The 24281-nt window shown below is 52.9% G+C and overlaps 1 protein-coding gene across 4 annotated transcripts in view; it reads right to left on the reverse strand.

Moving 5' to 3' along the window:
* The window catches only part of DUSP8 (dual specificity phosphatase 8), a 43423-nt gene that overhangs the window by 14576 nt on the left and 4566 nt on the right, over positions 1 to 24281 (reverse strand). For all 4 annotated transcript variants that reach the window (XM_075094548.1, XM_075094551.1, XM_075094552.1 and 1 more), the window contains exons 2-3: positions 13876 to 14278; positions 7419 to 7557 (exon numbers count right to left, since the gene is read on the reverse strand). In XM_075094548.1, the coding sequence (XP_074950649.1) occupies positions 7419 to 7557; positions 13876 to 14106 (370 nt within the window). In that variant the 5' untranslated portion in view covers positions 14107 to 14278. The remainder of the gene's footprint in view (positions 1 to 7418; positions 7558 to 13875; positions 14279 to 24281) is intronic.

The raw sequence follows: 24281 nt of genomic DNA on the forward strand, positions 1-24281 counted from the left end.
GCAGCTCCCACAGCAGCTCCCCAGGGGGGTCTGTGGTCCCCCACATTTACCACCTCTGTCCCTTTGAGGGAGGACGCATGATGCTGGTGGCTAGTGGCAATGGCTCCCGGCAATGGAGATGCCTCCATCTCCCACTGCCACTGGGCCAGAAGTGCTCTACCCACACTGGTGGCCAATTCGGCTGTGAACCACTCTGTCGGTTGTGTTTGGGGCTTTGCTGGGGTGGAAACCATCAATGAGTTGTGCAGGGGCAGCGGATGGCTGGTTGGTCTGTACCAGCAGAGGGGGATGCGGCAGGAAGCACGTGGTGAATTAGGGGGTGCGATCATCAACCTTTCCCTGACCCAGTGGTCCACAAACATGAATTTGCCTTTCCTGACTGCCCTCTGGTTACCCGACTCCCTCAGGCTTGTGAGAGCCCTCAGCACAAGTTATTTTGGTACAGTCAGGTTCCTTCAGGGTGCATTTGGATCTAGTTTTCATCTCAAGGCTGTAGCTAGGGAGCTGGGCATGACACCAGCAGGCAGTCCCTGATGCAGGAGGCTCACTGGTGTCCTGTGTCCCTCTGACCCTCAGCAAAAGACAGGCGAGCAACCCCCTTCCTCCATCAGTGTGAGGTCCAGCCACATGGAGATGCTACCTGCAGCCACCATTCCCCAGGCAGCATCCTCCTCCCCATCTTTTTCACCTCTTTGCTAGGACCAGGGCAGGGGTTGGAAGCCAGTGCTAGGGCAGGGAGGGCACTGGCAAGTAAAGAGATGAAATGTGACATTTGTAGCACAGAGACACATCCCATGCATTGCCTGCTGTCCCTCAGCCCCAGGTGCTCCTCCTGGTCAGTCTGTCACCCATCCTGCCTTCAGCCCCTATTTATGTGACAGAGGTGCATCACCTGGGGACGATGCCCAGCCTTGTCAGCCCCACTTCGCTCTCATCGCCACAGCGCTCACCAGCTAAAAACCTGCTGCAACAGGTCGGAGAGACTCATGCAGCCTGCCTGAAAGAGCAGGGAGTAGAAAGACCCTGTTCAGCACCCAAATACCCATCGCAACAGTACCTATAGCCTGGCACAAGCCCAGCTGGGCTTGTCAGCGGTCAGCAGTTCCTCTCTCCACCCAGCTCTGGGACCTTACAATAATTGCCAGCACCGAACTTTCGCAAGCATACAGCATGGGCCCAGGGAAAGGGGGAGGCAGGCTTCTCAAAAGGAAGGAAACCATAACTGGGCAGTGGCTCCTGCCCATTGGGATCTCTTGCTGGGGAAGCTGCCTTCCTCCTAATGGCTTTCCAAAAATGAGAAACAAATTTACACAGTGGTTTTGTAAGTCTTGGCAACTGGAAGGCTGCTATTCTCTAAGCCCCTTCTCCTCTGTCCCTCTCTGCCTTCGGCCCTTTCACTCGCCTTTTCTGGGTCTGATGGTTAAAAACGCGACTGGAGGGGGAGGGGAAGCTCCTCAGGGTAATTATAGAATTGGGAAAACAAGTTGTCTGACGACAGTGTTGCTAAACAGGGAGGTTTAGAGCATAGGTCTGGAATACAATCAGCTCACACATACATGACCTGGCTTAACCCATTCCAGGGATGCAGCCGCCAGCCCCACTGGGGCTGAAACCCTCCCAGGCATCTCTTGGTTGCGGCAGAGGGTGGGAAGGGGGCACCTTACCCTGACACTGTGCCTCGGGCTGCAGAGACTGGGAGCACTCCCTAGGGCCATGACTGGGCTGGGTGGCCAGGGTTGGATGGCAGCACCCACTGGATGGGGGCTGGAAGGTGAGAAAACATGGTCCTGCCCTGGCAAAAGTAGTCCCACACAGCTTTGTTACAAGAAAGAAAGCAACTCCTCCAGTGCCATGGACCCAGGGATGTTTGGTGTGAGAGGGAGGGAGATTCAGAGAGTTACCTAAACCTCCAGAACTGTAAAAATCACAATGCTTGAGGTTACCGTTTGAAGTGCAACTTCAAGTGGCTAAAGCCAATGCTATGATTTTTAAAAAAGCGCCTCTCTTACTAGGCTGGCAATATCACCCTACTTCCAGCCCTCTGGACAGTCAAAAGAAAAGCATCGCTACAGGTAATCCCCCTGCACACCACCACCTATGGCCTGGGAAAAGCCAGGTGTTACTGCCTCCACAGAACTTCTTACCCTTCTTCTGTTCCCAAGCATTACATGGGCAGTTTGTAGATGAAGAACAACCAGGAGTCCCATTCACAGTATTTGCAAAGCTGGTTATTCAAAATTCCCAAATCTGGGAGAAGCAAGAAATTGAGAGTCTCATGTGAGTACTCTTTCCCATCTCATCCCACCCCTGCACCATCCTTATTCATACCCACACTCCTGCCGGCCAAGAATCTGCTTCTTTCAGTTCATCATAGTACGCTATGGGATGGAGATGTCCACAGGTGAGCAGAGGTGCTTGTGGGAGGTTCAGAGGCACTAATAAGAATTTAGGAGAAAAACTTGTGGGTACATCTGATGGATTCACGCCAATAAGTCCACAAGTGCTTTTAGACCTTGAAGTCCGAGGGTACCTGAAATAGCCCTAACGCTTGACCTATGCGTGCATCTTCAGGCCTACGTACTGAGCAGAGGCTCTGCTGGAGTCAAAGGACAAAGTCCTACAGGTAGTGCATCCTGCACATGCTGTGTTCCCAGGAGACACGCTCACATACCGAAGTCATCAGATGAAACCACAATGCTGCCCAGAGCGGGCAATGAGAAAGGTGACCATGAAATAACCAGCTGCAGTGGGGTCCTGCTTCCCCACTCCCATCAGACAGCTTCTGACTGACAACCAAAGTGTGTGTGTGTGTGTGTGCGCGTTCGGGGTATTTTCTTTCTTAGGTTTTAGACTTTTTTTTCTTACATTGGGTTTGTAAAGACACCTCAACTGTCGTACTGGACTCTGCTAAGCTTTTAGCTTCAGCAACAGCCATGACAAGTTTTGCAGATTCATTTGTATTTTTGCTGCCTTTCGGATGCACATGCCATCTCCAGCTCCTGGGACTCTGACTAAAATCAAGACTGCTCTGCTCTGCCCTGCCTATGCACTGCTTTTGCACCTGCCTAGCTTGTTTTTTTTTTAATTCATCTTCTCTTTTCTTCTAAAACAGCCCCAGCCAGACATGTTTCAAGAGAAGCACACAGAAAGGGAGATGGGATGCTGGCATGTGGCTTCACACCAACATGACACACAAAAGCATCACAGCATTTTCAGCCAAGGATGCGCAAAGTCGCATTCAGCTGCCCTGATGTTTAATCTCCTTTCAGGACTGTCCCTATGCGGGAAAAAAAAAGCTGCTTTTTAAATTTTTTATTAAAATCATCTGCCCCTGAGTCCTTGTTTCTAAAATAATTCCAGTCAGTGCTGAACCCACTCCTGCCTGGGCAGCTCAATTCAGCTCCTCCAATGGAAATCCCCTTTCTTTTTTTCACTACTTCATTTTGTCTGCTCTGAAGTCACCTGCCTTTAGTAGATTCCCCCAAAATCCCCCAAATCTCAGCCCCCTCTGGATCACCTCCACGGCACAATTACAACTCTCCCTGGCCTTGCTGGCTGGTGGCAGCACCGCTGGACTGGAGAGGACCTGGTCACAGCCAGCAACGTCAAGGCCAGCCCACTTGCCAAGGAGGAGGATGGCGAGTGGAGGGCTGAGAGGAATTTCTTGCTGATGACATTGTTACATTCTTTCCGAATGCTGGGAGTAAACAGATGCTCCAAATTTAGAAAGAACAGGACTGGAAAATTTAAACATTCCTTGAAGAATTGGTACAAAAGTAGGGGGAGGCTGAAGATGATCTCACACGTGCTCCAGAGCCAGATGAAAAGCTCATGACTTGAGTTCAGAAATCAAGCGAGGGGCCTGTTTCAGGTTGGAGCATGATATCGCAATGATAAATCTTCCCCGGTGCATGAAACCGCAATGAAAAAAGCCTCTGCTGTGCAACGGGGGGTCTCAATCCCAGCAGTCCGGGCTGCGGGGACCACCGCTGATGGCCACACTGCCACCCCAGTTTCATCTCCGGCTGGCCTATGGCTTCGGGCACAGAAGAGAGGAGCCCAGGCTCGGCCCAAGGACCAGGAGTAGGGACAGGATGTGTGCCTAAGCATCATCTGGACAAACATCCAAAGTCCTCAGCTATTGCTTTTGGGAGCCACTGAATGGGAGCAAAGGAAGTTCTCCCCGCCCTCTGCTGCAGCTGAACAAATGAAGAGGAGCTAGTGAAGCTCAGCACCCAGGAGCTCAGCACTACGCTATGGCTCTGGCTGGGCTCCAACACAAGAGCTGGCACGCGGGAGCCATCAGGGAGCGATGGAGCCAGACTGCTGCTGCTGCTTCATAAACAGATAATGGCTGTTAATAAAAACCAAGCGGGAGTTTGCGAAGGGGAAGAAGGGGGAAAAAAAAACCACAAAGCGAGAAAAAAAAGAAAAGCAAAAAAAAGAGAAAAAAATAGCCAAAAAAGCTCAAAAAAGCAAGGGTTTGTGCTGAAGTAAACAAAGGTTAAAGAACAGTCAGGCTCCTGCAGGAATAGCAGAGCTGGGCTGGGAGGGAGGGAGGGAGGGAGAGGGCATTACGTAATGCAGAAAAAATGTTGGCTCCATTCAGTTTTCCACCACTTCATGTGATGTCAGGAAAACCATATAAATCAACAGGCTTTCTGCTCCCATGGATGGAGGGCAGCAAGCAGCACTATTTATACTTACACAATTAAAAAAAAGGGAAAAAAGAAGACAAGCTGATGATTTCCAAGACTGGGAATAATTGACTCAGATTCCTCCTTCCCAGCCCGCTGAAATCGCTGCTTCTGGGCTGTTAACCCTTGAAGGGTCCCTGCCACCACTCTTGCCACCCCTAGCTCCCCTGTCCTTGCCCATCAGCCTCCATCAGCTGCTTCAACAAAGGATGCCAGGTTGGAGGCGAGCAGGAATGGCCAAGCACGGCATTTGCATGAGATGGGGACACTGAGGCATGGATGTACGTCACCCCTGGAGAAACATCTGCTGGGGCTGAGGAGAGCTGGGGACCATGGAAGGGCTCGGGAGGTTTTAGGGCTGCTTAGGGCTGGCACATGCATTTGGGGACTTTCAAGATCGGGTTCCCTGGGGTGCTGGCATCCATTTCAGGGCAGGACTCTGACATTTTGGCAGCCCTTCCCTGACTCCCTGCTGGGGTCACAAGCCACCTCCAGGGAGGACCCAGGCACCTCTTCTGGGACATGGGATAGGTTGGGGCAGGACGAGGTGCCTGAGCCCGGAGCAGACAGACCAAGGGGTTAAACCCCACCAGGGCAAGGGGTCAGAATTAAGCCCAGCCCAAACACCCCCCTCAGACCTCCCAAGAGCTGCTTCTAAAACAACCCGGCTGCTGCCCATACCGCAGGCAGGAGGAAGCTGTGTGTGTCGGCAAGCGTGCCCAGCCTCCCCCAGACGCTCTCTGCAGCCGCTTCCAGTCACGATTTCCATGTAAAATGCCGCCACCACGACCCAGTGTTCTACATTTCGGTTCCTGTTTTTTCCACCCGCTGGCAGCCCGCACTCCTCATCAGTCTGTGGCCCTGCAGCGCTTTTAATTAGGGAGGTTTAAGCTTTGCTTGGCACCTAGCACAGCCGCACCCCTCCTTGGGGTCTAGGCTCCTGCAGCCCCAGGAGATGGAAATGGCTACCCTGAAGATGGAGGATGCGTGTGCCCAAGCAGGGTGCAGGTTTGCCTGTGGGGAGCTCAGTGGTGGCGATATTGATGGCCAGGAGGGTGGCATGCTGCCAGTGCTCACCCAGCATGGGGCATGCTGTGCATGCAGCTGGGCTGCACCAGTACTACAGGGGTCCCCCAAGACTCCCCTCACTTTCCCAGGAAGGAGGAGGCTCCAGGGCTTTCAGGGCCACCTCACCCAGCCCCATCTCTGCTCCAGGAGGACTTGGGGCAGGCGGTTTGCAGCCAACACACACCACTGCCCCTCACATGGCCCTGAGAAAGCAGTGGCGGGTTGAGGGATGCCAGGGTCACGCCATGAAGGCTGTTTCCTGATCCATCCTGGTGACTAAGCAGGTTCCTTCCCAGATGCAACTGAATCTGCCTTTTCCTTCTCCTGCACTGTGTGCCAAGCTGTGCCCTTTTTTATGCCACGGCGACCTTGGAGCCACCGGTGTGGCTGCTGGGGCAGGCCGGCAGCTGCCATAGCAAGCTCGCAGTGGCTTCCTCCAGCACTGGCCTCAGCAGAGTTCCTGCAACCTGGGCCACGCTAATTAGCTTTAACATGGTTTTGTGTAGTCCCTGCTTGCTTTTGAAATCCTCAAACAGGGTGATTTATTCCTACTATTTCTCTGCTCTGTTCTCCCTGTCACAACGCAGCTGCTCTGATTCAACAGCACTTACCCATGCCATGCACGAGCAATGCTCCCTGAATGCCACTTGCTTTTGCCACCTTCCCCATCACAGCTACTTCCCAGGGTTTGTCACACTGCTGGGTTTGCAGGGATGGCTGCTCCCTCCATCCCTGTGATGCCCTGGGGACACAGAGGTCAGTCCCCTCCACCTCAGCCCCAAAGCAGTACCCAATCACTACAGGACGAGGACAGGCTTAGGGGACAGAGATGATCCCTATCTCTGAGCTTTTGGCACTATCTAGGAGCCTGGCTGGGCTCAGTGGGATCAAGGGGCTGTGTGGGGCAGCGCCTACCCACCTCTCTGCAGGCAGAAAGCTCAGAGGTGGGTAGCCAGCCAGCCAGATGCACAGCTGTCCCAGCCATGGGGAATTAAAGGCAGCTTTAACTCTCCCTTTGGCAGCTCACTGCCTCTTCCTCCTCCTCTCTGCTGGGTTGGAGCGTTGCATTCATCTGTTGCCTGCCTCCCATTTTGCTCTGCAGGAGGGCTGTAATTAGGGCAGCACGTGCCTCCTCCTGCCTGCATGCTTGTACCCAGAGAGCATCATCTCCAGCACACCCTGACTCACCCACGGATGACCCTCTGCCCCTGCCCTCCTTCCTCTTCCCTTCCCAGCACATCCATGGATTTCCTCTCCTGCCCTCCCTTTAATAGCAGCGAGGGGGAGCAGAGCACCCAAACCGGGTCCAGCCCTTGGCACATTCACCAGGGATGAAGCAGTGCCAGGCCTGGGGGAATGAAGGGCAACTTTTGTGTGGCTGGATCCATGGCGCCATGATCCCTCCATACCCTCCCCTCTCATTCACCCTGGCTGGCAGGTGCAGTGGCAGGGAACTGGACAGTGCAAGGAATGAATGCACCCAGCAATGCCAGGGTGGCTCAAGCCTCCTTGGTCCGTGTGAGGGGCTGCCTTCTGACACCGCAGCCACTGGTGGCCAGGAAATCGGGTGCAGATGGACACATGTGGCCACAGCCCCATAACTCCAGACTAAGGGCAGGAGCACCAAGGGAAGCAATAACTGCGGGGTCCTACCTGTGAGGATGGAAACACTGTGGAAACAGCTGTCCAGTTTGCCCAGGAGGATGGAGAGGAAGCTGTCGGCAGCCAAGCCGGTCACGTCCCGTGTGCTCTGGTCGTAGACCACCACGTCCTGGTGCTCCTCTGCCTCCACCTGTGGGGGATTGACACAAACTGGGCGTCAGAGAAATAGGCTGAGTGCTGAGGATGCTGCTGCCCACACCACCACAGGAAGAAAAGCTGAATTTAGTGGTCACACAAGCAGGAGACCCCAGCTCCACACTGTATCCATGAGCTGGCTTTCCTCAGCAAATGAAGGGTCCAGCCAGGCTGGGACTCTGCTCCATGGGTATGAGCAAGTATGTCAGCACAGATGCCCGCCAGAGCAGCCCCACCAACTGCAAGCGCTTTTGAGCATCCTACCCAAAATAGGGTCACTCCTCCCCATCGCCCACCCTCAGCTTACCGTTACTTAACCATGTCCCAGAAGTCGCTGCGGCTTCTTCCATCACCTCCTCCCTACCCAACCTTTGCCCTCACATACTCCTCTACAGCTTGGCTGGTGTCACAGGGATTTGGGGGTGGTTCTGCAGGTAGGGATGCTCCCAGCACAGCCCCTGTGCTGTGGCTGGAGGAAGTAGAGTGAGAGTGACAGGTTTTCAGGGCTCAGCCTGGAAACACCATGCCCAGCACAGTAACCCCTCTGTAGACACTACCCTCCTGGAAGCTCAACTCAAACCTGCAGATCACCCCTGAGGGCTGGAGGAGAGGGAAAATCTTTATCTTGGTGGATGTTTAGGGGGATGCTCTTTCTTCCTTTTGTAATGTATCACGGGGCTTGCACACTGCAGAGATGTGCTGAGGAGAAGGAAAGGAGCTCCTGGTCTGCTCTCACGTGACTTTACGTGCCACAGACAGCACCCAGCCCTGCTGCCACTGCGGGGTCTCTGAGGTAGATGAGATAGTGGGGTACCCCACAGGCAGGCAGCTGTCTGCAGGCAGCAGTCCCCCCACCCCTGGTGATGGCTGGATTGCAGCAAGAGCGCTCAAGGTGCAGCTGGCCATTCCTACACCTACCTGAAGCTCCATGCATTAAAAGAAGACAAAAATCCTCGCAAAAGCATGGCTCAGCACATCTGCTGAGCAGCCACGTGGATGGCATACGCTTGCCTTACGAGTGCCTGCCCTCTCAACTGGCGGGGTAAGGCACATCCATCATGCTGTGGGAGGAAGAGGAGGCAGCAGTGGGCAGGGAGGGAGAGTCTGCGCCCCCAAGCCACTGTCTCCTTCAGCTTGTGTTGGTGCTGCTCATTGCCCACACCCTACCCGTCCCTCTCCAAAATCTCTTTAGAACCCCACTCGAACTAGGAACTACTCATGGATACCCGCCTCCTTTTACTGTGTCACTGCCATGCCCTATCTTACCACTGGAGCAGATTTGCTTGGGGTTGCTGTCAATATTAATGCTGCTTTCACACCCTGCTGCAGGTGCTTCCCTGCTTGGCAACGTGAGCACCATCCAAATAAAACTGCAGGGTGCACTGATTTAGCTGAGCTCATCATGTCTCCTCACTGCAGCAGAAGGATGGCCCTGCATGAACAGAAATCCCCGCCGGGGCACCATGCACAGCTCTGCAATAGGAAGCAGGGAGCTCAAAGGAGCTGCCTGTCCCCAGCCCAGCACTGGGCACTGGAGAGCAATACTGGCCCTGCAGGTCAGCAGGATGTCAGGAGGGATGAAAAGGCAGTGGCAAGATGAAAGGGAAGATAAAAGGATGTGGGAATTTTAAAATAAGACACTGAAAAATGACAGAAGCCATCTGGGGGTAAGCCAGCTGGGGATCTACCCCAGCTGCTCTTCCTCAGCCATCCCTGAAGCAGGACTTTCGCAGGAGGCTGTCCCAAATACAGCTGGAGGGAAACACGGTGGCTGCCAAGCCAGCTCGGAGCCAGGAGTCTGCCAGTCCTTAGCAGGGCCACTATCCCTTCAAGGTCCCCTAGCATGCCCTTAGCACATCCCAAAAACCCAGTCCCCAGCCTGAAGCCCCATGCCAGCAAAAGCATCTCCCCCAAAGCACGGTGAGGCAGGGACTGAGCTGCGGTGGGGCAGGGGCTCGTCCCGGCTGCGCAGTCCTGGCCAGGGTGGCTGCAGGGGAGATACCAGCTCTGGCCAAGCAGAATTATCCCACAATAGGATTTAGTGTTCCCTCTGCACGGGGAGGCTTTGTTTGGACCATTACTGCAGGGTTGCTGAGCGACGACAGAGATGTGCGACACGGTTTACATCTTATTAACGTTATAAGGTTTCACTCAATGTAAATGCCAAACGAGTGCTGGCCTCACATGGCCTGGCTGCGGAAAATAAATACCCTGCTTGCTGGGGCAAGAATGCCTTCAGGATGGTCCTGAGGAGCCCTCGTGGAGCACACAGGGAACCTGCACCAGCATCCTGGATCCTCACCACAAAGGGAAATGAGAGGGAGATGTTTAATCAGGTCTGTGGGTTTACCATTAACCTCACGCACTCCTGATACACAGAGGATGGTTAAAAGCTAACTGGGCAGAGGAGGACGGTAAAGCTAAAGAGATGCTCAGGGCCAGATTCACGCTTCTGCCAGGGGCTGGCATAGGGCTGGGGCGTGGCTGACAACAGAGGAGTCCCTCTGAGGAGCAGCACCTACATGGTGGAGCTCTCCCATTGGGGTTGTCCATCACCCCAAGTCTGCTGAAGTAACCAAACCCCGAGGCATCACCCTCCAGAAAGGGCCCCCAAATTTGGCCAGCAAGGGACAGCAGGGCCAAGGCACAGCAAGTCTTCTGGCCCCAGGTAGATGCTGAGTGGGGCTTGCAAATTCACGCATGCCTTTGAAAAGCTGCTGGCCCACCCCAGCACTGGAAGTGCCCCAGGGCACCTCCCCAGGGACAAAATTCCTCCCTGCCAGCATCTCCTCTGTGGCAGATGGTCAGTCTGGAGCAGGGACCATCCAGCCAACAGCTCCAACGAAACCCCAGCTAAGACCATCCATCACCTTCGTGCCAAGCCCCGTGCTCCCCATTGCCCTCCCCAGCTCTGGCAGGAGGTAACTCACTTATGGACATTTGGTCTCAGGCACTGGGTGGTTCAGCACAGCCTGGGTCCCTGCTCTACCTTTGCCTGGCTGCCAAGCAGGGATGATGATGCTCTACAGGTGATCTGGCCTAAGATAAGAGTGAGCTATTCTTATTATCTCAATTACCACTGACATCTCAGTCACATATTGTTTCAAAACACAGTGAATCACCCCACTGAAATAACAGGGCTTCCATCAACATAAAAAGCAGCCAGGCACACGGCTCAAAAATAAGCCCCGGCTTTCCCTCAAGCAAAACAGCTGCTTGCAGAGCCATGCTTCTAATGCAAATAAATAAATATTCCCATCGCCCAAAGAGACCCTTGTCACACCTCAAACCATGGCTATAGCTGCTCTGGAGATAGCTACATTTCAGGCAGAGAGAAGAGGTTGAAAGGTGAAAAGACTTTCTAGGGGGATCTTGAAGAAGTGAAATTTTCGACATGTCCCTCAAGAAATGCCAGTAAAAACCCCAAGCAGGAATCTCCCATAACCTCTGCCCCCAAAACTGCACCAAGGAGCTGAATATTCCAGTTGTTACTGGAATTTATTATTGGGAAAATTTTTGTTAGTATTGGGAGAAGGGCTCAAGAACAAAACCAGTGCAGTACATTGGTGCCATTTTTGTGCAGAGGGAGACTATTGCTATTTGGGAAATGCTGCTGCAGTTTCCCAGCGGGCATCATGGGAAGATGCACGTGCCCAGCGGGATGCAGTGCACAATGGGGCTTGGGGAGCGGTGGCTTAGCTATGCCTACAATTGTAGGCATACTTCATTGAAAAAACAAAGGGATTTTTATTTTCCCCGTTTATTCTTTCCCACCAAATGCTCCTTTCCTTTTCTTGCACCAAAAAAGCCAGGAGCTGCTGTTATCCCACAGTATTGCTCCAAACCACAGCATCCAGAAGCACTGTTAATGGTACCCTTCCTTAACAGTGGTATGGAAAAGAGGGGTATGAGCACTGGGAAAAGCAAATTAGACAAATGCTCTCACCCCTGCTCCCTGCACGCGCATGCAGGGAGCAGAAGGGAGAACCAGGTGGGGTTGCCCAAAAGCTTTGCTCTGTATCGGGTCCAGCATCCTCCTCCAAAAAGCAATCATTGCCTGGGGCATCAAAGAGCTGGGATGCACAGGTCGAGCTCTCTTTGCACTGGGCAGGCAAAGAGGAGCGGGACAAGGTGAGGGCCCAGGGCTGCCCTTTCCCGGGCGGCCCTGCGTCGCTGCAGCTGCCTTTGTCTTGGCAGTCCCGGCCAGCCGGGAGCAGGAAACGGGAGGAGGGCGGGAGGCCCATCAGGAGGAATAATGGGGCCGGACAATCGCACCACTGATGTCACCCTTCCTGCCATCTGCTCCCAACCCGGCCGTGCCCCCCACCCTCCCCACTGCTTCGCCCCACCGCCTCCCCCAGCTCCAGTGTGGGGAGCCGGGGCAGAGCAGGGCTGGGGGGGGGTTGGCCAGCGATGTCAGGTGGAGGCAGGGAAACAATACCGTGGTAACAGAGATCTAAACCCACTTTCAACATCCCCCTCTGAGGGTCTATACACCTCGAGGTGGCAGACCACGCTGATTTCTGGGGATCCCAAAATACGTCCATGACCCAAATGGCTGGAATCGGAGGCGTGGAGGAAGGAGAAAGGGGGAGAGGGAAGTTCATCACCCTAAAATGCAAACTCACAGGTGCATGCATGAAAAGGCCAGAGCCATGGCCACCACCCCTGCTTTATGCCAGATGAGGATACAGCTGTGACCCCCCACTAGTTCCCCCTTCCAGCTTCCCAGGGCAAGTGGCTTAACCTCACAAGGGTGCCCTGAAGCTTAATTAATTCCCAGGCTGTGTGTGCTGGGAGAGCCAGCATGCAAGTGGTAAGCATGGCAGAGACTGCACAGAGCAGCAGCAGGGGCACACTGCCTCCTGCCCGCGGATGTGCCAGGAGAGATTTCAGCCATACCGAAGAGGAAAAAGCTGTGAATTAAAGATGGTGGCAATGCCTCTCCTCCACCCCCCTAGCACTCCTGGTTATAATCATGTCCCCAGCCAGTACCTGGACCATTATGCAATGATCCAGGAATGGGGAGGAGGCAATCGCTCCTTCTATGGGGACAGAGCAGGGACTGCCTAGATGGACCCTTGAGAGCCACTGCTCCTCTGTGGCTGCCGAACTGCAGGTTTGCAGGTGGACGACATCAGCTGATATTAACTCTTCCATGCTTCCCCCTTCCCCGTCATCCTCCTCTTCTTCCTCCCCCTTGTGCATCGCTTCTGCTGCTGCTGCCGCTCCACGTGACAGCGGCCACTGCAGAGGTGACCCTCACCAGGAGGAGGGCGGCTGCACCGCTCTCCTCCTAGCTTGTGAAAAACTGATTATTCTGCTTTATTCTCCCGGGGATTTAAGAGCAGCTAAAGCCGTTCAGGAATCAGTCTCTGCAATCCCCTCCAAATAGCCCAGCCCGGAGCATCACCGCAGCAGATTGGCACAAGGCCGGCCCCCCCGCGCTGCGAGTCCCCTTGATCCCGGCAGGGTGATGTCACCGGCAGCCAATGCGGACAGCGGTGGCTTTGTGGGGTGGTGGTGGGGGGACACGTCGCAGATGGCTCCAGCTGGGCCCAGCATTTGATTAATCGCCTGAATTACCCTGGCTTTGCCATAAAATTACAAGATGGGAGGGGGGAACAGTAAAAAGCAAGCTGGCGGGAGGGCGGGCTGCAATGGCAAACCACCCTCTGGCTCGTCCCACAGCCCACCCATCAGCACAGCCCTCCAGCAGCATCTCAGCGTAGGGCAGGATGCAGCCTATGGCACCTCAGGGGCACCCGGCGCTGCTCAGGCCAGGGCTCCAGCCCAGCTCTGTGGCTCAGAGCCACCTCTATTATTTAACCAGGAGCGATAGAGAGAGGACACTGGGAGAGATAATATGCCGTGACACCGGATAAGAGCTTCTGGCGTCACAGGGGAGGAGGATTACATGTCCCTGAATGGAGTTAGAGATGACAGAGGGGAGGGGAAGAGTTTTTAGCAGGGGATTAAGCTTACAGCTCCAGGAAGGCTTTGGGGGGTTGTTTGCTGGTGTAGGACAAGTCCTAAGGCTGATATACCTGTTAGACTTGCCTGGGGAGGGCTCATGGAGCAGGGAGCCACGTCACTGGGGTGGGGGCAACAAACAGGTCCCAAAGGACAGCCCTGCGGCTGCATGAGCTCATGTTCTAGCTCTCCACAGGGTGCCAGAGAGACACCAGTAGATGCTGAGATCAAGGGATGGAGGAGGAGGATGCTAGTCTGCATCCCACCCCCACCCTGCCCCTTTCTACTGAGGAAGAGGGTGTGAGCACCCACCAGGAAAGATGAGGGTCAGACCCCCTACCTTCATTTTGGAGGCGGGCTGGATGAGCTCCGTGATAGAGACCTTGTCCTGCTGGAGCCTCCTCTTGACAAGCTTGGAGCAGCAGATGTTGACAGAGCTGAGGACGTGCCAGGAGTTGTACTCCACGAAGGAGCGGCTGTCGATGACCAGGGTGCCCTCTGCTCCGTTCCTCAGGAGGCTGGCCAGTTTCTTTGGGTCCATCACCTTGCGTGGGAGCCTGTCCCCAGCCATAACGGGCCTGTCCCCTCTATGGCAAGTGTGGGGCAAGGGGCAGAAGGGCAGGGCAGGGATGCCAGCACCCGCCTCCCCAAGGGGAATAAGTAGTGGGTAAGGGGTGAGCACGGCAGCGCCCGTCCTGATCTCCTCACACTAACATCCAGGATGCCAACTCATTGTGCTGAACCTGGAAAGAGAGGAAAGAAGGCGACCGGTCAGCTGGCTAGGACGCGACACTTACCTTGGGCCGAGTCCCCAGGGGCTTGGCCATCAGAAGATGCCTTCAGAAGAGCATAAGAGCACAACAAGCCACACTTTCTAGGTATGTTCTCCCAGCCCATGGGCATCTGTGGCTCCAGAGCTGCCCAAGCCAAAGGTTTTCTCTTTTATGAATTTGCCTAATTGTTTTTTGAAGCCATATTAGCTTTTAACAGGCACAGTGGCCAGTGGCAGGGAGTGGAACAGTTTGCCAGCTACGATGAGGAAATCCTTCACCTGGTTAGCTCCAAATCTGCTAACCAATGGGTCCTCTGGGTGACCCTTACTACTTGCACTGGAAGAGGCCATGCATGCCCATTCCCTAATCCATGGTTCTCACCACATTTAGACCTCATTTAGGAGCCTTTCAGGTTAGAGCATCTACAGAGCTGTCTGTTACACAGACACCACTTTCCACCCTGGCTAGCCCCAATGCATTGTGTTTGAGAGGCAGGCATACCAGGGACCTGCATAGGGCAAGATGTCTCCTCCTTTCCCTGTTCCCAGCCCAAAAGCTCCTTGCACTCCATTTGCTTTTCCTGACCTCTGCTGAGCACAGAGCTAATGGTTTCACAGAAGCTTAGCTCAGCTCTAACATTTTGCTGCCACATGGTAATAGCTAGTTTGGGGCCCATCAGACACACCACCAAATCAGATTTGCTCACCCACATCCATCACTTCACACTGGATTTCACCTGCCTTTTTATCACAGCCTGCTCATGGGTATCTTGCCAGCTTGCCTCCTGGCAAGTCAAGAGATGACCTCTCTTGGAATCCAGGAAGTTGAGTTGACCTTCACTCCTGCCTTCAAGAAACAGGCAGGCATTAGGGAAGAGGCCCTGGGAAGCTGTGCTTGGACTGAGATGGCCCTGAAGCGCTACTGCTTTCCAGCATCTAACTTGCACAGACTTTGAAAGGGGGTTTATATATAAGGGTACATATCTGGGCTCCATCTTAGGAGCTGAGGAGGGTCAAACCTGGTGCTCTCTGAAGTGCTACCAGAAGAAAAAGCTTCCTCCACACCCAGCCCATTGGGTCTGCAAAAGCAAAAGGCAAGCTGGGAGGCATTCCGCTCAGGGTGTCTTCTTAGGTTTTAATGGCACACGTCATTGCAGGCATGTTTTAATGGCATTAGGTTTTAATGCCCCTGCAGTCATTCAGAAAATAAGCCTGGGCTACTACCAGGCTCCTCTTGTTTCTGCCAGATGGTGTTTTAGAGAGAACCCACAAGCTGTTCCATGGAAGCTTTAACGCATCTGAATTAGGAAGACTATGAATACCATGCCTGAAAATGCCAGCGTGACCATTTTCATTGAGTTCTGCAGGGCCAGGATTTGGTCCATGGACTAGAGAAGGCTTACAAGTCACCCTCATCTGAGTAAGCCAGCAGTTCTTGGAAGCTCCTACACCCAAAGCGGCGGTGCGGGCACCTACTGCAATGGTAGCTCACAGCACAAAAGAGATGTTTGAGTAGAACATGCTACCGGGTGAAATGACAGGGAGCTCAGTTACCAGTCACCACATCTGGAGGACACAGCCAGCTCACAGGAAAAGGATGGAAAGGCACTGAATATGAGGATGGAGGTTCCAGCATTTGCTCTGGCTCATAACTCCAGCATTAACAGCCCCATCTTCCCTGGGCTACCAGACCTGCCTCCCAAAGCAGGGGGTAGATATCCCAGGCTTCAGCCTCAGGATCCAAACTCCCAAAACAAGACCACAAAGATGTGCACTCCTCCCCTGCCCCTTTCTCACACCCCTGCTGCCTCTGCCAATGCGTTAATTCAAATTGGGGGTGGGGGAAGGGGAAATCCCCTAAAAGCTACAATAGTGATGGCTCCTCCTGGCACCAAGCATTTTGGCAGCCCCATGGCACTACAGCATCACTGTCCCCAGCCCCATGGTGAGCTTGTATAACTCTGTGGCTCCTCATGGCGACTCCAATTAGAGCTGCCCCCTTGGTGGGCTGCTCACAGTCCCCCCTGCCGCAGGAACCCTGCTCCCCTGAGCACTTCTCCAGGGGGCTGAAAAATTGAAACAGTTCTAATTAGGGGGTCTGAGGGGGAGTGAAGCTGGCCCCTGCTGGGATATGACACACCTCATTACTTCGCTACTGCCTTGCCAAAAGACCCCCTGCTGTACCTTGGCTATAGCGCCAGGGCACTCAGAAAGGATGCAAATTAGCCAGCTTTTCCCCTTCATCTTCCTTTCACACCCCAATCCCCAAATTACTTTCTGCCTCCCTTCCCCATCAGGACACCAGGCTGCAAATTCTTCTTGGCTCTTCAAATTATATCCAAGAAATAAAAAGGGAATGGAGAAAGTCAACAGACAAAAAAAGATGGGGATAATACCATAGCAGAGTGAAAGACCAAAGTGGGAGGAAGGAGTGATCCAACATGGGGGGACACATTGCACAGTACCTCCAGAGATAACATGGTACCTGCTCTCCAGATAATGAGCAAGGGGTAAACTTTGGGGGTCTCAGACACAAATAGAGGCATCTGAGAAAGATAACAGATCCTTGATTGCCTAACCACTCTGAGAGAAGCCCGTTCAGAAGAGGCCTTCCATGCGTGAAGTTCTGGCAGATGTCTGGACGCTTGGGTGGAAGAGATTGGAAAAGAGAGACAAAAAGGGTTCCCAGCTCAGCTGATAGCCACCCTCCTACAGAACAACCAGATAAGCGTCTGCTCCAGCACACCTAGGTGGACCTGGTGGCAGACACATTTGGCACATCAGCCAGGACCCACTCCCAGCTCCACCTGAAAGACATGGGGAAAGGCAGGGCAAGGTTGGTCCGTTCTGCCCCTCTTTCCAGGAGCCATTACAGGGCATGGTGATGACCAACTGAGTGCGATCATAGGGAGCTGTAACCTTGGCATCAGACCCAAGACACAGGGACTTCTCTATAAGTATGTCTAGCCAGGTCAAAGGCAGATGAGACCCTTCTTTGCCAGGAACCATAGGACATTTTGAAGCCAGACTGCAGGGTGGTGGGTTCATCCCCAGCTAACAGGTACCCCAAGTGCCAGCAGAGGCTACTAGACCTTCACACTACCTCACAGGCTGTGTGTGAGCTGGTCTCTGAGAAGAACAAGCTCTAATGCCTCCATGCCTGGGAAGGCTACCAGAGAAGGAAGGAAGATGTCTTTCTGCTTCTGCTCAGATAGGTCATAAGGATAACCGAAGGCACAGGCATAGGCATGGAGCATTGCTGAAGAGATGATCTCACTATGGTGACAGAAGACCGGGGAAAAGGTTAACCTGGAACCTAAATTAGGGTTTCGGAAACATAGCTGTGTCCCTCTCTTATCAGTTTATTAAAGCCATCTTAATCTTCTTGAGTGTTCCTGAAGAACATTACCATAATCCTTTAATCCCACCTCTCCCTGGAGTGCCTGTAATGAGGAGATGGGCACATGGCTTAGCTGAAAGGGGACAGCCAAGCAGGAGAGGCCACACTGCAGCTGAGGGACAGAAAGATGGGCAGATCCCAGGACACAGGCCAGGCCAACTGCCCGCTCATCGAACTCTGTCCCCGGCGTCACCTCCACAGATGTGCGTCGGGTGAGGGGTGCTGGCCACGTGAGTCATGAGTGTGACAGATACATGTGCGGCAAACCAGGCTAAGGGGAGCATTCAACCTGGCTTTGACCCTCTTCTGGTCAGGCCAGGCAAGAAAGCAAGAAAAACCAAAACACACCCCAGCCTGAGTCTATCTGTGTGGCACGACAAGACCATGGGAACTCATCCCTGTGCTGGCCCAACACAGGGCACTGAGGTGGAGGCCACTTCCCTCAATTTCTTGTCTTGCACAAGGTCCCCAGCTGAGAGACATGGTATGGGAAGGGCAAAGTTCTGGTTTCTCTTGTACTGGAGACACCAGCTGGAAGGTCAGCATGTCTCTATGGCAACCATAAACCTCACTAACCGGCATGTCCAGTGTTTGCACCAAGCTAGTAGTTGTGTCCTGAAGAGCTCTGCCCTCTACACAGGCTCCAGTTGAGGAGATGCTCCCCTCGCTGCCTCAGGTATGCCACCTTTGCTGCGGGAAGCAGCTCTGATGAATGTATTTCCATCATGTAAGTGAGAATGGATCTATAGCACTCTCCCTGTGATGCTCATCCCAGGAGCATGCTCTTCTGAAGGCATCTCCACCTTGAGTTTACCCAGGGATAAGAGCACCGCAGAGAAATGCCTGCTTGTTTGTCCCCAGTAACCCACAAAAGCAGCCATTCCTGAAGAACCGCCATCTCCACTGGGGACCCAATAGCACTGAGCTAAGTGATTTGGCTTTTCCCCCTGCAGCCCACCTGGGGAAATATCTGTGCCCTCTGAGCCCTGCAGTGAGATGCTGCCTGGCCAGGGCTCCTCCATCCCTTCAGGTCAGCCTTGCCCCCAGCCCCAGGCTTACTGCTGGGATGACAGCAAGACCCCACTGGCCCCCAGATCTCCAGACACTTACTAAGATGTAAAATGCAGCACTTTTGCTAAGCTCTCCACCCTTTTTCCCCTTCCCTTATTTCTTTCAAGTGTTCAGCACTTAGTGAACTCCTCTCGGCAGGCTCATGCTGTTTGAGGGATTCCTAAATCACGGGCCTATCACTAATTATTATTATTTTGCAGCAGCAATCAGGGACATGGGGCTCATTAACAAGTTAGCACCTCTGGTTTCCCTGGAAACCCGCAGCTGCCAGGCAACGGCTGCGTCTCCGGCCCAAGGCGATACTACTGCAGCGCCTTTGGCACACTCCCGGAAAGATGCTTGGGTCCTGCATAGGCTGATGAACCCAGCTAAGCAAATGGCATGGCGTTAGGAACCTCCAGGATGTGTCCCCCTGCTCTATCCCATCTGCTGTGAACTTCAGCCCATCTACTGATTCCCTTCTGCCACTCACAGCATCATAAACTGCATAGCGGCTTCTCTCTGCCAGGAAGAGATTCAGGCTTTCTCCAAGGGCGAGGAATTTGGAGCAGTAATGATCCTCCAGGGTGGCAGTGGGACAAAGCTGTCAGGTGCCTGCAGTAGCCGCATTGGAGGTGATGTAACCACTGATGATTTCTTAGCAGCTACTCAAGGTCCCTTTGAAAGGCAGCACAAAAAGATTTCTCTGCTTGACGATGGCAAAATGAGGTGGGGTTTTCTTTTGCTCCTTAAAATGAGGCTGGGAAACACCACTAACCACATCCACTAATCCAGACACAAAGTCTGTCCACCTTTCACCAGTGAATCTCAAGGACCTGGAAGAATGACATCTCCCGAGCTCCAGCAGTATGAAGATGTAGGGGAGATAGATGGCAACGTGCACTGCTGCCCTGCTCTAACCCCACCAAGACCCACAGGGGGTTCTCCCCAAGGCAGACAGAGCATTCCCCCTCGGCCTCATCCATGCTGATCTCACATGCCCATCTCAGCTCCCTACACACCACAGGCATCCTCACCTGTGGGTGAGAGCCCCTGTACACCCCCTCCATGCAGGGAGGGCTTTGGGAAGGGGCAGCCTCCCCTTTTTCCCACAGCACATTGCTAGGAGGCAGCCACTGCACCTTTGCCAGGGTTTCAGGCCTAGATCCTTGCTGATCTCACGACTTTAAAAAAAAAAATTTCCCCTCCTAATTTCTATGCCACAGTCTTCTTTCAATTCCCATAGGCTGCAAGCAGCATGGTGAGGAGCGCTGAAAGGAGCTGCATGTGGCAGAGCAGCACCTGCTTGCCTCCCATTTCCCCTCTGCACCTGCAGCCCTCAGTCCAGAAGACGTTTTCCACCAGAGGACATGGCTGAAGGACTAGGATGTCCTTCAGTAAAGTGCCACATGGTACATTCACATTGGATGAAGGACATGGTGTGGAGGCACGTGGCAGGGCTGGCATAGGGGTGATCAGCCTCGGGTACATGGCTGGTGGCATGGGACAGTTCAGGGGCTCCTCATGCTCAAGCCACAGACAGGAATGTAGGGATGAAAGGAAAGAGGACAAGTCATACCCAGCTGGCAATGGAGTCTTTCCCATGCACCCCTTACCCTGCAAGGCAAACTGGCTCTTTTGGTTGCAGCTGAGCCAAGTGAAGGGGTCCCTCATCCCCTCACATCACCTGATGTGCCAGCAGCTTTGGGTGGGCTATGACTGCAAATGCAATTGCCTCCTAGCCTGCTTCCACCAAAGTGACCCAGGTGCATTTAAGGATTTGCAGACTGGCTATTCCCAGAAAACTTTCTGACTGTAGCCGTGGTGGTCATTCTGGAGATCTGATCGGGAAAAGCCAACAGAGACAGCAGGAAAGGGAATTTAGCTGGAGTCTAGGTGACAAGGCCAGTATCTCCTCCACTTAGACTTGTGCTTTTAACATGATTATATGGTTTTGGCCTTTAGTATAAACACAAGCTTTCATTTTAAAGCCTAGAAAAGCCAAGATCAAAGGTTACCCATGACCAGCCAGCCGTTTAATCGCTGCCTTTGCCCATGCTGAGGACAGAGCTCCCAAGCATTCTGCTTTCTAATACCAAAGCTATCCCATTTCCATCCTCACCCTATCAAGCTGAGAGCTGGCCAGGCTTTCATCTCAGAGCTGAATGCACCTTCTGCTTTGAGCAGCTTGGCACACATCACAGAGGACATGTCACACCAGAGAAGGGAAATCTAGTCCTACTGATGCTTCAAGCACCCTTACTGTCCACTCTCTGATATCCGCATCATTTGCTGCATGACCTCATGAGCCCAGCAGGATTATCTTGGGGATCTCCAGTAGCTTGTTTGCCTTTTTGCAACAAAAGCAGACAGAGGCAGCCCAGAAAGGTATGTAGTTAGATACCTCTGCAGGGCTGGTCTGGCTCTCCCGTCCCAGGACACCAGACACCATAAATACCTGCTGGGTGCATTTGAAGTTTCCTGGAGAAAGGTTCTCCAGGACCTGTGTACTATTTTCCCACAACATCTACATGAAAAATGAAAGAAAGCACAGGATTAAACTGTGGTTCTTCAAGGCAGCAGATAAGTACACCTGTATTTTACTTCTTAAGGACAATCCCAAGTGACATGAGTTTGTCCCGCTCAGCAGAGTGCCAGTGATGGTCACGGGTTGGGCCAAGGCCGGTAAGCCAAGCACCCAGCAGAGGGGCAGACTGCTGGCACCTCCCCAGCACAGTGTCATTAGCCCCCCATATTTAAATGACAAATAGGATCCCTGGCCTCACCGAAGAACAAAGATGTTGCTGCCCCCTGGCAGGTTTTACAGTTTCTGACAATAACCAGTGCAAAGTGAGGTGCAGGTGCAGATCCAGATCCCAGAGCTGGTGGCTCTGAGACACGTCCACAGTTATGCCACTGTATGCCTGCTGGAACTCTGGCCTTCCTTAGGAGGCCCAGAATTCAACTCAAATGCAAGGGGCTACGCTGGTTTTCCATGGGATGAGAAAGCTCCCAGGGCAGTACCATAGGCTTTGCAAAGCTTTTCTGACCTGGTTCAAGGCTTGCTAAATTTCCTATATGCATACAATAGCTAAATTTATCACAGGTTTGGGATGAATTAGCACTTGTCAGCTCAGGCTCTATCTCTGACCACAGCCATGAGGAGGTACCAACTCTGGGTTTTCAGGGGTTATCTTTATCTAGAAAAAACATGCATGACAGGCAAAGCTCAAGGCAATGTTCCTTCCCCACTCTCTGCTTTTCCCATGGGGGCTGTGATTCATTACCAGGTGACATGGGGGTCAAACAAAGTGTTTTGCAGGTCCTCCTCCATCTCTCCCCACCCCGCCGAGCCATGGCTTGCTGGTCAGATGCCATAGCTCTTCATGTACAAAATCCTACAGCCTACCCTCTTCACTGAAATCTGGGTATTGCATCATTTTGTAACATGGACCTTCTCCCTTAATCCATATCATCATTGCTATAGCGGGTGGCAAACTAGATGAACTCATTCACTGGGGGAAACAAGGAGCAATATTCTCCTCACCAACTCCAGGCAGACACTGAAGCATGATATATATTTTTTTAACCTTAGTTTCAAAAAAACCCAGAGATACATCGTGACATCCACCCAGAGCTTCAACATCCTCTGACTCGTTTCCATGCCAGCAGGTCTCACTCATCCCTGCTTCTGCATCACGCAACAGAAAGCATGAGTGATCACACCAAGCCTTGCCCCTTTAGGGCTGCTGGTTGACCCCCAGCTAAGTGAGATCAGTTTGGTCCTCCTCACCTTCCTGCCTGTCCTGCTAGACTCCAACAGAGCTCACACTTATCTTTATATCAGTTACTGCTGAATGAACCTTGCTCAGGTGCCAGACAAAGAGGCAGCCAAGTTCAAAGCAGAAGGGATTGTGAGGATGACACAGAATTACAGGCATCAGCATTCAGCAAGCAAGCGTAGAACACGACGATCTATTTTTAATGGTACAATGCAAATGCTTTACAAAAGGATGTGTCTGGGGAGATTCTGCCCAGTCAGAGATTTGCATTCGGGCTTTTAGCAGCAGTCAACTTCACTGGGTGAACGGGAGGTGTTTTGTCCCTTCACCATCCCACAGAACAATTCAGACAGCCCTGGCTCAGTTTTGGCTGGAGGCTCGTTCCCTCTGGGTCACCTTCCTGCCCTGCCATGTCCTTCTGACTTTCCACCAGGAAAGCTGAACGTGCAGTGAGCAGCAGGTAAGGTGTAAAGGAGAGCTCCAGGTTCTCTTGGCTTCTGAGTCTCAGCCCTGCTGAGCTAGCAAAGCTGCCAGACATCTCTACAAGGTCCACTGACAGCAGCAAAGCAGTTAATGTAGTTTTTCACAGCCAAGCTCAGAAGTCAGCAGTGCTGGCACCCTCTCCGCACCAGCCCTCTACTCAACAGACTCAAGTGCCAAGCAAGGCTCAGGCTGCACCCATCCACTCCCCACACAGGGCTGCCAGCCAAGGCAGATGAAGATGGCATGAATAACTCCACTCAAGCTACAGCTCAAGGAGGACCAGGCTGCCATTGCAAGCTTGGAAATGAGGGTCGTTACAGGCAACGCAAAAACAATCGGACACTGTAGATGCTCCTTGGTTGCTTTTTTTCAACAGCACACCCCAGAGACTGATGGACCCTCTTTGTCTGGAGCAAAGATTGCCCAGTATTATGCAGGAGGGGCTGGATTTCAATAGGAAATATATGATTTAAGCAGGCACAGGTTTAATGTGTGGGAAGGGCTTGACTTGCTTGACCAATAAAACCCTGCAACCACCTAATAAACAGACTGAAATTGCTACCAGAGCTTCTGCTGCATCAGCTGAATTACCATGTGCTAGCAGCGCTCCTCAAAGAACTAGATGCCCTATTAAAAAGAAGAAAAAAGGCGAGATGAAAAGCCGTGGATGTGGGCATACCACGCACCTACATGCTAGATGAGTAACGCGGGTAGGCAGAGATGAACTGGAAAGATGCACTGCATCGTTATTAGGGCTGGAGGACGCATGCTGTGGAGGATGCCAGGGTCATGCTGTCATTGGAATCTACACACAGGATCAAAGCAGTGGTCCACCTCATTTCATGCCCCCTCACCATCACTGCCTAATAACAGGTATTTTACAAAAGCCTGGGAGAACAAGGATGGTGGGTATTTATGGAACAGGCATGCAATAATTTAGGTTGGAAGGGACCTCAGGAGCTCATCTGGTCCAACCCCTCTCTCCCTTAAAGGAAGGCTAACGTCAACATCAGAACAGGTTGTTTTATCCCTCTGGTGACCAAATGACTTGTTCCCAGTCATCAGTAGGCTTAGAAATTATGCTTCCCGTAACTCAGCATGCAGAAATGCTACACAGAGAGCCTCTTCTACAAATTGCAAGAGCACCCTGAAGGGCTCTGGAGACATTCCTGAAGAACATGAGGTCTCTGCCCCAAGAGACCTGAAGGCTTCATTTAAAAGAGGTAGAACAAATGCAGAAAAGTCATGTGCACACACAT

This window comes from Phalacrocorax aristotelis, chromosome 5 (assembly GCF_949628215.1).
Source record: "Phalacrocorax aristotelis chromosome 5, bGulAri2.1, whole genome shotgun sequence".
Classification (NCBI taxonomy): domain Eukaryota; kingdom Metazoa; phylum Chordata; class Aves; order Suliformes; family Phalacrocoracidae; genus Phalacrocorax; species Phalacrocorax aristotelis.